This window comes from Lagenorhynchus albirostris, chromosome 2 (assembly GCF_949774975.1).
Source record: "Lagenorhynchus albirostris chromosome 2, mLagAlb1.1, whole genome shotgun sequence".
NCBI classification, from domain to species: Eukaryota; Metazoa; Chordata; class Mammalia; order Artiodactyla; family Delphinidae; genus Lagenorhynchus; species Lagenorhynchus albirostris.
In genome coordinates this window covers 161,380,893-161,391,820 of record NC_083096.1, presented here as the reverse complement: position 1 = coordinate 161,391,820, position 10,928 = coordinate 161,380,893, and the positions used below count along the sequence as shown (strand labels likewise).

General features: G+C 58.2%; 1 protein-coding gene across 2 annotated transcripts; it reads left to right on the top strand.

Annotated features, from left to right (window-relative positions):
* Nucleotides 1-598: 598 nt before the first annotated feature.
* Nucleotides 599-10,928, top strand: HCRTR1 (hypocretin receptor 1). Of its 2 annotated transcripts, none has more exons than XM_060142725.1 (8): nt 599-724; nt 2,470-2,807; nt 2,997-3,175; nt 4,355-4,598; nt 4,995-5,110; nt 6,971-7,197; nt 8,276-8,397; nt 10,112-10,928. In XM_060142725.1, the coding sequence occupies exons 2-8, from the start codon at nt 2,609-2,611 to the stop codon at nt 10,300-10,302; spliced, it is 1,278 nt and encodes a 425-aa protein (XP_059998708.1). In that variant the 5' UTR covers nt 599-724; nt 2,470-2,608; the 3' UTR covers nt 10,303-10,928. The 2 variants fall into 2 exon arrangements, with proteins under 2 accessions (XP_059998708.1, XP_059998707.1); XM_060142724.1 differs by lacking the exon at nt 599-724 and adding an exon at nt 1,044-1,176.

Here is a 10,928-nt window from a genome sequence, read left to right as displayed (position 1 = left end):
ATTCTTTAGGTCTCTGGTGTGTTCCTGTCCTGATGCCCTGGTTGGATCAATCTGTCCTGTGCCCCCCAGCTCCTGGGCCCCCTGGCAGCTCTCCTCGCTCTATAGAGGACTTGCCTGTTTGTGAGCCCACCTGGCTCCAGCCAGCCTCCGTCTGGCGTGGGAGGAAGGTAGACCTGGAGAAGAGTGCAGGTTTGAGTCCCATCTCGGCCTCTGCTGTGTGACCTTGGGCAAGTCACTGAACCATGTGAGTCCAGGGTCCTTATCTGTGAAATGGGGATGGTAACAGCTGCCTCACTGGGTTGATGTGAAGATTAAATGAGATCATGCACATGGTGGGGACTGTACATATGGCAGCTGTATTATTCTAGCTCACTGCCTGGCACACAGCTTGGAAAATGTTAGTTGAATTCATCAGCCCTTCTGGTGCCCCCCCTTCCTGCCCCCACCTACCGTCCCTGTCTTGGGAGGGGGGAAAGTAGGTATGAACAAAAAGGATTGGAGGGCAGATGGAACAGGAGGCTGGGAGAAGGGCGATCAGGGCCTTCTGGCATCGCTGGGAGCTAGTTGCTCCAGCAACAGCCGGAGCCTGGCTGGAGGCGGTGCAGTGACCCACCTGTGCCCTCATCCTCATCAGCTAGGTGAGGCAGCGGGAAGAGGTGGAGCTGGGATCCACCTCTACATTGTGGCTCTTCAAAGCTACCTGGGGCCCACCGGCACACAGTAGGTGCGTTCTGAAAGCAGAGTAGCCGGAGGCAGAAATGTTGAATGAATGCGAAAGGTATGAATGAACGGATGGAAACATGAATGGAGGTGGGATGGACGCTTGAAGTCTGGGGCGAGGAGGAACGAGCATCTCCCTCCCGATCTCTGGGTTGGGAGACCTGCAGCCAAGACCGGCCCGGGGCTCCCTCCCCTCCCTGCCCCTCCCGCCCCGGCCTCCCCCCTCTCCGCGGCGCGCAGCCTGGCGGAGCCCGCGCCCAGCCACAGCCCGCGTCGGAGCCAGCGCTCGCGCCCAGCCGAGAGAACCCAGGCAGCACATCCTTGGGAGGGGGTTGCCCCGGCCCCCTCCCCTCCAACCCCAGTCCCCGGAGATCGGCCTTCGGGGCGGGGAGGCAAAGTCCCGGTGCAAGATCGGGGGACCAGCAGCCGAGGACGCAGGGGAACCGCAGCCAACAGGTGCGGGGCTTGGGGGACCCCCGGGCTCGGGGTGGGGGACTTCAGAGGACCCTCGGCGGGAGCCAAGAGTCTCGGGAGATAACCTGGGTGCTTGGAGGCTGGGTCCCCGGCATGCTCTGCCCTCCTCCCGGCAGGCAGGCTCCTAAAGAATGCTTCGCGCCCTCGCTCCCCGCACCGCAGCCCGCACAGCCCCAGAGATGCAGGGAGGTCCCGCTGAGGAAGCGGGTCCGCCGGCGCCCGCTGGGGGTGTGAAGGAGACCCCTCATGCTCCCCGGGGGGCCTCCAGGGATCGGCAACCCTCCTACATACGTCCGGGGTCCTCCCTTCTCAGCCGGGGAAAGGACGGGTCTGAGCGAGCGAGGAGGGGCGGGGTGCGAGGCCGGATTTATGAATGAAGAGGGCGGCCCGCACGCCGGTCCAGCGACCCCTGGCGGCCACCGGGGCGCATCGCGGCCACGGGATTCAAGGGGGGACTAGCGGGGGCTGGGGGCTGACGGGCCCAGCCCCTGTGCCTGGGGCTCTCCCCTCGCTTTCGGAGAGGTTGTCAGTTCCTCCCTGCACCTCTACCCACACTGTGTGTGTGTGTGTGTGTGTGTGTGTGTGTGTGTGTGTGTGTGTGTGTGTGTGTGTGTGTGTGTGTGTGTGTGTGTGTGTGTGTGTGTGTGTGTGCGCGCGCGCGCGCGCGTGTGCGTGCGTGTGTGCGTGCGTGCGTGCCCCCACCAGGGAGGGTCTGGCAGGTCTTGTGGGCAGGGCGTGGGTCTTCAAAAGCCTCCCTTGACCAGTTTTTCAACCAAAAATTCAGGCCTGTGAACTGACTCAGGAGAGAACATTTAAATCAGGATGGCTTCCCCTCTCCAATCTGTGGTGTTTGGTGGACTCAGACAGACCTGGAATAACAGCTTTGTGACCTTGAGCAAGGGGCTCAACCTCTCTGAGCTTCTATCTCCCCCTCTGCAAAGCAGGGCTCTTAATAGTGGTAACCGGCAATGACCGTGAAGCCGGCTTCCGGTGCCAGTTTCTGGGTAAAGCACTCGGCATTCATTAGAGCTCATTATTCCTCAGCGAGGCCCTGTGAGGCCGGCTCAGTTATTACTCCACGGGGTAGATGGGGAAACCAAGGCTGAGAGGGGTGAGGCAAGTTACCCAACTGGTATGAAATTGGGAGGCAAGGCAGGTCTGTCTTTCTCCATCGATTTCAGGCTCTCCATAACCCACGTGACTGTGAGAATTAAGAGGAAGCTCATCTGCAAGTTGCCTGGCACTCTCCCTAATGTTCCCTTTTCCTTCCTTCAGAAGGTTTCAGGCTGGGACCACAAACACCTGAGTGCAAGACTCTGGGTCCCCTGAGGGAAGTGGGCTAAGGCCTGGCCCAGGGGCGCCCCTCCCTTGGGGGAGCCTGGGATGTCCATCAGCTGTAGTGGCTCCTGAGCTCATGGAGCCCTCGGCCACCCCAGGGCCCCAGATGGGGGTCCCCACTGACAGCGGGGAACCGTCCCCGGTGCCTCCAGACTACGAAGACGAGTTTCTCCGCTATCTGTGGCGTGACTATCTGTACCCGAAGCAGTACGAGTGGGTCCTCATCGCCGCCTACGTGGCTGTGTTCCTCGTGGCCCTGGTGGGCAACACGCTGGGTAGGTCTCTAGGTCCCTGTGGTGCTTCAGGCTTCCCCTGGGGACTGGGAGGGGTCCTGGGCCTTGCTTCTCTCCCCCTCCCCCAAGTCCCTACTGGGAACTGTGGGGGAAGGGTCTCACTGATGGGACCCAGCTAGACTGGGCGTGGCTCTGCCACCGGCCTCATCTCATCCTGCTCCCACCCTGCAGTCTGCCTGGCCGTGTGGCGGAACCACCACATGAGGACGGTCACCAACTACTTCATCGTCAACCTGTCCCTGGCCGACGTTCTGGTGACGGCCATCTGCCTGCCGGCTAGCTTGCTGGTAGACATTACTGAATCCTGGCTCTTCGGCCATGCCCTCTGCAAGGTCATCCCCTATCTACAGGTGAGCTTTGCCTGGGTGCCCCTCATGACCCCCCTGTCATACCAAGTACAAAAACCATGGCCTTGTGTAGGTCTCAGTGACCCTCAAACTTGCCTTTTAGACAGGACATGGCTCAGTACCTCGGCAGTGTCATGCTCTATTGTTAGCAAGGGCAGGCCGTCAGGCACGACACTCAAGGACACAGACACAGACACAGCCCCATATACTCATACAGAGATACCCTCCAGGTCACACTCATAGACATTCACAGAGGCATGTTCGGACACATGTACAGTCACTTCCAGGTACACGGGCACACAGTGCAGGAGAGAGGCGCAAGCCCACCGTGACAGAGAATGGGCCTGTTCCCTGACCCCAAGGGGGCAGCTTTGAGGTGGCAGGCTGGCAAGAGTCTCCTCCCCGGTCCTTCCGCTCCTGGCTGGGGCCTTCCCTCTCCCAGCGGTGGGTGTCAGGCTGTCCTGTACGGTTGTTGGGCCAGAAGGAGAGCTGGCCAGAGGGTTGCATCCCTCGACCCTCTCCCTGTACCCCAGAGGGCAGGGGGCACTCCTGGAGCCAGTGCCCCTGCTTCTCTGGCCTAGGTTCATCTCTGCCTCCCAGAATGAGGACTCTTTCCTCACAGCCTGGGGAAGGGATGGGATCCCAGGGCAGAGAGAAATGCCTCTTGGATTTACCATTATTTGGAGGTTTCCCACTCAACCCATTAACTTTGGCAACCCTGAGAATAAAGACAGGCAGGTGAGGAAATCCACCTTAGGCAAGTTATTTAATCTTTCTTGCTTCAGTTTCCTTACCTGTACCTTGGGGGTAAGAGGACACACCTCAAGGGTTGTTCTGAGGATAACGAGAACAGTGTCCGGCATGTAGTTATTTCCTAAAGTGTAAATTATTATCCATAGTAGGGGAGCACCTACTATGTGCCGGGTCTCAAGCTGGACATTCCCCATCCATAGTTTCATTTATTCTCACAAGAATCCTGCCAGGTGGATGATACATTCCCATTCTGCATACGAGGCTCAGAGGGGGTGAGTGATTTGCCTAAATCTACACAGGCAGTAAGTGGTGGAGTCAGGATTTGCACTGCACCTGGCTGCCTGGTATTTCTGGGCTGTGAGCTCCATCACTCACCCCATGTCTCTGGGTGGCCCCCAAAAGGACTGACATTGTGTCCCCATGGGGCAGGCCGTGTCTGTGTCAGTGGCAGTGCTGACTCTCAGCTTCATCGCCCTGGACCGCTGGTATGCTATCTGCCACCCCCTGCTGTTCAAGAGCACCGCCCGGCGTGCCCGTGGCTCCATCCTGGGCATCTGGGCCGTGTCGCTGGCTGTCATGGTGCCCCAGGCTGCTGTCATGGAATGCAGCAGTGTGCTGCCCGAGCTAGCCAACCGCACCCGGCTCTTCTCTGTCTGTGATGAACGCTGGGCAGGTAACGGCGGGAGCCTTGGGCAGGTGTCCCTGAAGTGGGCACCTCCGGGGCACACACCCCCAGAGCAGACATCTATCAGGGCACTTTTGGGGTGGGCACCCAGGGGTGGGTATCTCTTGGGAGGATACCCTAGAGCAGGCAGCTAGCAGGGATACCTCTGGTGTGGGTACCTTCTCTAGTGTAGACATCGGCCAGGGGTCCCTCCAGGATGGAGACCACTGGGCTGGGCAACTCCAGGGTCTCTCTGCCATGGCACCTGTATGGGGCCCAGCTGCTTACTTTGGCCCTAGTCAGGGCAGGGTGGTATTGCTAAGCAGGGCAGGGTGGTATTGCTAAGCAGGGCAGGCTGGGGCTTCCCAGACTGAGCCCAACCCGTGCATCTCTTGGCCCCTGCAGATGACCTCTATCCCAAGATCTACCACAGTTGCTTCTTCATTGTCACCTACCTGGCCCCACTAGGCCTCATGGCAATGGCCTATTTCCAGATCTTCCGCAAGCTCTGGGGCCGCCAGGTGAGGCCCACTCTGGTGTCACTGTGTGGGCTGGGAGGGGACAGGGGTACTGGTCTGAGGGAGTAGACAGCCCTCTGCCTTCAGAACATGCCATCCTGGCTGCAACCAGAGAGGCAAGGCCTAGGCATGCGTCAAACTCAAGGCCGAAAGTGCTAGTGCCGGCCCTGGAACCGAATAGTAACTGGCATCCTTCTAATATCAGTAGCTGCCAGTTACTGCACCAGGCACTCCCAGCTAGTCTTGCATCCTCTTCACCACCATCCGTTATCCCCTTTTTTTCTTTTTAATAAATTTATTTATTTTATTTTTTTTGGCTGCGTTGGGTCTTTGTTGGTGCACGCGGGCTTTCTCTAGTTGCGGCGAGAGGGGGCTACTCTTTGTTGCAGTGCGCGGGCTTCTCATTGCGGTGGCTTCTCTTGCTGCAGAGCACGGGCTCTAGGCGCGCGGGCTTCAGTAGTTGCAGCACGGGGGCTCAGTAGTTGTGGCTTGAGGGCTCTAGAGCGCAGGCTCAGTAGTTGTGGCACACGGGCTTAGTTGCTCCGTGGCACGTGCGGTCTTCCCGGACCAGGGCTCGAACCCGTGTCTCCTGCATTGGCAGGCGGATTCTAAACCACTGCGCCACCAGGGAAGTCCCTATCCCCACCTTAATATATGGGAAAACTGAGACCCAGAGAGGCAAAGCAACTTCTCCCAAATCCCTCACCAGCGAGTGGACGATCAGGGACTAAAACCCAGGTCTGTGGGGTTCCAATGCTCGGTTCAGTGCCACAACAACAATAACACCTCCGTGTTGCTGTCCAAATTAGGCACTTTGCTTGCAATGTCTTCACAACTATCTAATCAAAGAAGCAATATTACCCACTTTACAAATGCTGAGTAAGGGCAACCAATCTGCCACGGCTGATGAGTGGCAGAGCCTTTCTGGTTCCAGGGCCTTCCTTCTTTCCTCTATTACACACTGACCAACAGCAGGGGTTTTTTTTGGAGGGGGGCGGTTTGCCATGGGAGGGCATGCTCAGAGGCCCTTGGCACTAGCGGGGTGAGTCCTGGATCAGCGCCCGGGCCGGGAGAGGAGGCTGGCCGGAACACGAGCAGCCTCGCGCTCCACCAGCGCTCGCCATCTGCTCCTCACAATGCCCCGGTCCACAAGGCAGGAGTCGCTATCCTTATCCAACAGGAAAAGCAAGGCTCAGGAAAGAAAAGTGAGTTTACCAAGGTCACATAGCTCTTGAATGGCTGAGCTGGCCCTAGATCCCAAGTTTCCTGAACTCTAGCCCCATGCCCTTCTGTTGTGGGGTGATTCAGGTGTCCAGTGTGAGAGAGGCTTTGAGAATATCTGTGGCTGCTCCAGGTGCCTAGAACCACCATAGGCCTATCGGCACTGACCTAGGCTGGGGCCTATGCTCTGAGGCCCAGGCCATTCCACGCTGTCCACCTGCACGCCCCTTGCTCAGGCCTCCCAGTCAGGCAAGGACCGGGGGAGGCACGAGTCATCCAACCACCCCTGTCGCCACAGATGGAGGTGGTGATTTAAGGAAGATGGGTGGGTAGCTGGAAGGATGTTCAGGCCCCAGGCTGTGACCTGGGGGCTTGTCAAGGGTCCCCTACTTCATCTACAACTAAGGGTGAATAATACCGTCCCAAGAGACATACTGTGGGTGGTCTCACGATGAGCTAATGGAAAACGGAAGTCCACTCAAGTCCAGAGTGTTGGTCTTTATCATGAATATTAGGCTCCTTCCTGCTGCAAGGGTTTGTTCCCTTGCCCACCTCCCTGCCCCAGGGTCCAGCAGGCCCAGCGAAGCAGAACGACCTCCCAAGGAGCTGTACCCACCGCTGCTGTCTGTGTGTGCTGGACAGATCCCCGGCACCACGTCGGCCCTGGTGAGGAACTGGAAGAGGCCCTCAGACCAGCTGGAGGACCAGGGGCAGGGCGTGGGCGCAGAGCCCCTGCCTCGGGCCCGTGCCTTCCTGGCCGAGGTAAAGCAAATGCGAGCTCGGAGGAAGACGGCCAAGATGCTGATGGTGGTGCTGCTGGTCTTTGCCCTCTGCTACCTGCCCATCAGTGTCCTCAATGTCCTCAAGAGGTGAGAGCGCGTGGGGAGTGGTTGGGGGTGGGGAGAGGTGGTGGGGTCAGAGGAAGGAGCTCTCTCTGCTTCAGAGAAAGATCTGGCTCCACCACTCATCCACTGTGTGACCTTGTGGGAGTAATTCTCTTCTTTGAGCCTCAATCTCCTCACCTGTAGAATGGGAATAATAACCGGCCTGCCTCCTAGGGCTCTCGTGAAAATTCTCTCGTCTGGCCACTCAATCATCAGGTTGTTAGGGCTGGGAACGGAGTGAACGAGTGCACAGGACAATGTCCTGCATTCGTGGAGGCGACATCTGACGGGAGAGAGAATGGACATGTACTACAATGTCAGCCAGTGATAACTGCTTTGAAGAAAAAATAGGGAAAGGGGATAGAGAATGACAGTGACAGAGGTTGGTGGGGTTAAAAATAAATGTTTTTTAGATGTAATGGTTAAAAACAAAAAAGCCTCTCTGAGGAAGTGACATCTGGCAGAGACTTGAAGGAAGGGAGCAACCACACCCACAGGGGTCTGGAAGAATAGCGAGTGAGAGGCCATGGGGTGGGGGTGGGGAGGGGGGCAGGGCAAGACCCTGGGCTCTTTGCCATGAGACAATCTCAGTGTGTTTGTGCTTGGTCACTTCCTGGCTGTGTGATCTTGGACATATCACTTTGCTTCTCTGAACCTCAGTTTCCCTATTTAAAAAATGGATGATGTCTATGACTCATCGTGCTGCTACGGGGATGGATGATACAGTGGAGGGGGAGCCCCAGGGGGTCACACGGCTGGTGACTGAGCAGAGGTACCCTGGTCCCTGTTCCTAGGCCCACTCTGGTCATACTTTCTGCACCCAAGAACCCCAAACTGTGGTCAGGACCCCAGACTCAGAGGCCCAGGAAAGGGCTGCCTGGTGCACAGAAGGGGCAGTGGGACTCTTGTACTTTACAGCCATTCACGAGCTATGTGACCTTGGTCAACTCGCCTTCCTTTTCTGAGTTTTCCTGTCTGGTAGATGAGGACAGCAACTGCTGCCCAACATAAACACACACACACACCCCTCTCCCATTCTGAGTGTCCTGCCCCCTGGTCCTAGGGTGTTTGGGATGTTCCGCCAAGCCAGCGACCGAGAAGCCGTCTATGCCTGCTTCACCTTCTCCCACTGGCTGGTGTACGCCAACAGTGCCGCCAACCCCATCATCTACAACTTCCTCAGTGGTGAGTGGGCTGGGGACGCAGAGTAACTGAGGGTGGCAACAGTCCCCAGGACAATGGTCTCCCTATCTTCAACCCAGGCTGAATAAAGCATGCGGGGAAGAATACACCTGCTGCCTCCTGGGGATCAGGACCCTGCTCTGGGAACTCCCACTCAGGGGGAAGACTTGTCCCCGCCCAAGAGCCCTGGCCTGAGTGGGAGACAGGCCACACTCCCAATAGTGGCCAAAGAAGGTGACCAGCTCCAGGATCCAGTTTTGCAGATTATGCAGACCACTGAGTGGGGGGGAGCGCAGGGGCTGGGCCAGCTCACCTCCACCCCTGCGTGATGCACGCACAGCAGGACTGCCAATCAGCCAGTCTGGTCAACACAGGCTCCAGATGGAGCCCCTGCCTGAGAAGATGACTGCATAATCGAGGCATCAGGGGGAAGGGAGGGCCACCAGTGAGGCAGCCCAGGGCCGGGAAACAGCTTCTCCATGCCCAGCTAGACACGTGCTGGCAGAGTGGCCCGAATTTGGGGGGGCTACCCCTGAATCCACCTGCCTCCAGCACCAGCCCTCCCACTCTCCCCTCTGCAAGTCCAGGCATCCCTGGTCCCCTACCCCCCCCCGCCCAGGCCTCCTCTGTCCACTGTCCCATAGCCCCCACCCCCTTCCACTACCTCCCGGTCTCAGGGTGGAAAGGCCCCACCCCGGGCCCCCGCCTGGGCTCAGCAGAGTGTGACTCACCAGACCTGACTCGGACCAGGCCTAGAGAACTGACCAGATGACTGCTCAAGCCTGGACAATCTTTGAGAAAAGGCTGAAAGGTTAAAGAAGGGGCTGGGGTCAATGCTGTAACCCTCACTGAGACTAAAGAATTACTCAACAGAGGCTAGCCGGGTGGTTTCCAGCTCAGAGGGGAGAACAGAAGAGATGAGCAACGGCAGAGGACACGTCAGGCAGACTTCCTGACGTGCATTTCTTCGTTTGGTCTACATTTACTGAGCGCCTGCTGTGTGCTCGGCCCTCTGCTGGGCACCGGCCAGGCTTGCGGGGCGATTGAAACATGGTTGTTCAGTTCCAGCACAATCTGTTGCCTGGTGTCCTCTGACTGTACAGATGGCTGTGGTGATCCCTCCTTCCCCACTGTTCCCTACCCTTTAAGCGAAGGCTTTGGAATTAGAACGGGGCCCAAATTCTGGCTGGTGACCTTGGGCAAGCCACTGCACCTCTGCGTGCCTCTGTGGAGTGAGGCTAGAGGACTCCAGGCCTTCAGGGTGCTGGGGTGAGCTGGGCGACAAACTCAGGTGCCCGGCACAGTGCCTTTGCAAGGGCTGCTGCCGCTGTCATTTTCATCACCATGGAGCAGAGATGGGGAAAGCCTAGCCACAGATGGTGAGCCGTGAGCCCCTCCACCTACCCGCCAACGAGGGCAGAGGTGACCTAAGCTCCCTGAGCCAGACAAAACGTTTTCAGCCAGGCTCAGAGCCAGAGCGCAGTCAAGGAATCAGATGAAAATTGCATTTCTCCTTGGGAACCTGCTCCAGGGCCTCTGTCCTCACTCTCCCTGGCAGTGACGAGGTCGCCTTGGGGCTCTCTCCTGCCCAGCTCTACCCTTCCCTCCCACCCCCTCACAGGCAGCTTGGCTGGAGCTGCGTGGGTGTCCCTGGGCCCAAGGCCCCTTCCTGCTGCTTCTGTCTCCTTATGGCTGTGTCTTCTGTCTCTCAACCAAGGCAAATTCCGGGAGCAGTTTAAGGCCGCCTTCTCCTGCTGCCTGCCTGGCCTGGGTCCCTGCGGCTCTCTGAAGGCCCCCAGCCCTCGCTCCTCTGCCAGCCACAAGTCCTTGTCCTTGCAGAGCCGGTGCTCTGCCTCCAAAGTCTCGGAGCACGTGGTGCTCACCAGTGTCACCACGGTGCTGCCCTGAGCGAGGGCCATCCTGGTGGCAAAAGGGGGTGCAACCTATCCCCTGCCTGGGCTGCTCCTCTGGCTACTGGGGGAGCTGCCCCCACTCCTCATGGAAAGACTGCTGGTTGCAGTGCGAGGCCGGGGCTTCTCGCCTCGTTTTCTGCCTGTTTAGCTCTGGGCAGTGTCACTTCCCTTCTCTGAGCTGCGTCCCCTAAGCGGATTCATGTGAGGATTAAGCACGCTCAAGAAAGTGGAAAGCTCTCTGTAAACTGTAAAGTGTTAAGGACAAGATTAACGTTGTGTTCCTCTCACTTGGCTATACCGCACAGTACCATCCATCACTATCATCCTTCCAGAGCTTGGCCCTCCTCCCAAAGACCCCTCTCCTACCCAATCATAGATCTTCCCTGGAGTCTGCTATAAGGGTCCCAGCGGGCATTTCCATCTGGTCCAGGGGCTCTAAAGCCCAGGCTGCACTTGGCAGCGCTCCTTGAGGCCCATGTGAACTAATCTGAGCCCAGCCCCTCCCCAGTGGGAACAGAGCCCCACCCTCACCAGGTGCCAAGTGCACACACCACAGACTGGACCCCGTTGGTTGTGCAGTGGTAGAACACTCTCCATGAGGCCATTTGGTATGGAGGCCAG

Excerpts from the sequence above, each read along its gene's own strand:
- HCRTR1 (XM_060142725.1), top strand. The coding sequence starts at position 2,609 with ATGGAGCCCTCGGCCACCCCAGGGCCCCAGATGGGGGTCCCCACTGAC. Across the intron at positions 4,599-4,994 it reads CTGTGATGAACGCTGGGCAG|ATGACCTCTATCCCAAGATC; the intron begins GTAACGGCGGGA and ends TGGCCCCTGCAG. Across the intron at positions 8,398-10,111 it reads CATCTACAACTTCCTCAGTG|GCAAATTCCGGGAGCAGTTT; the intron begins GTGAGTGGGCTG and ends CTCTCAACCAAG.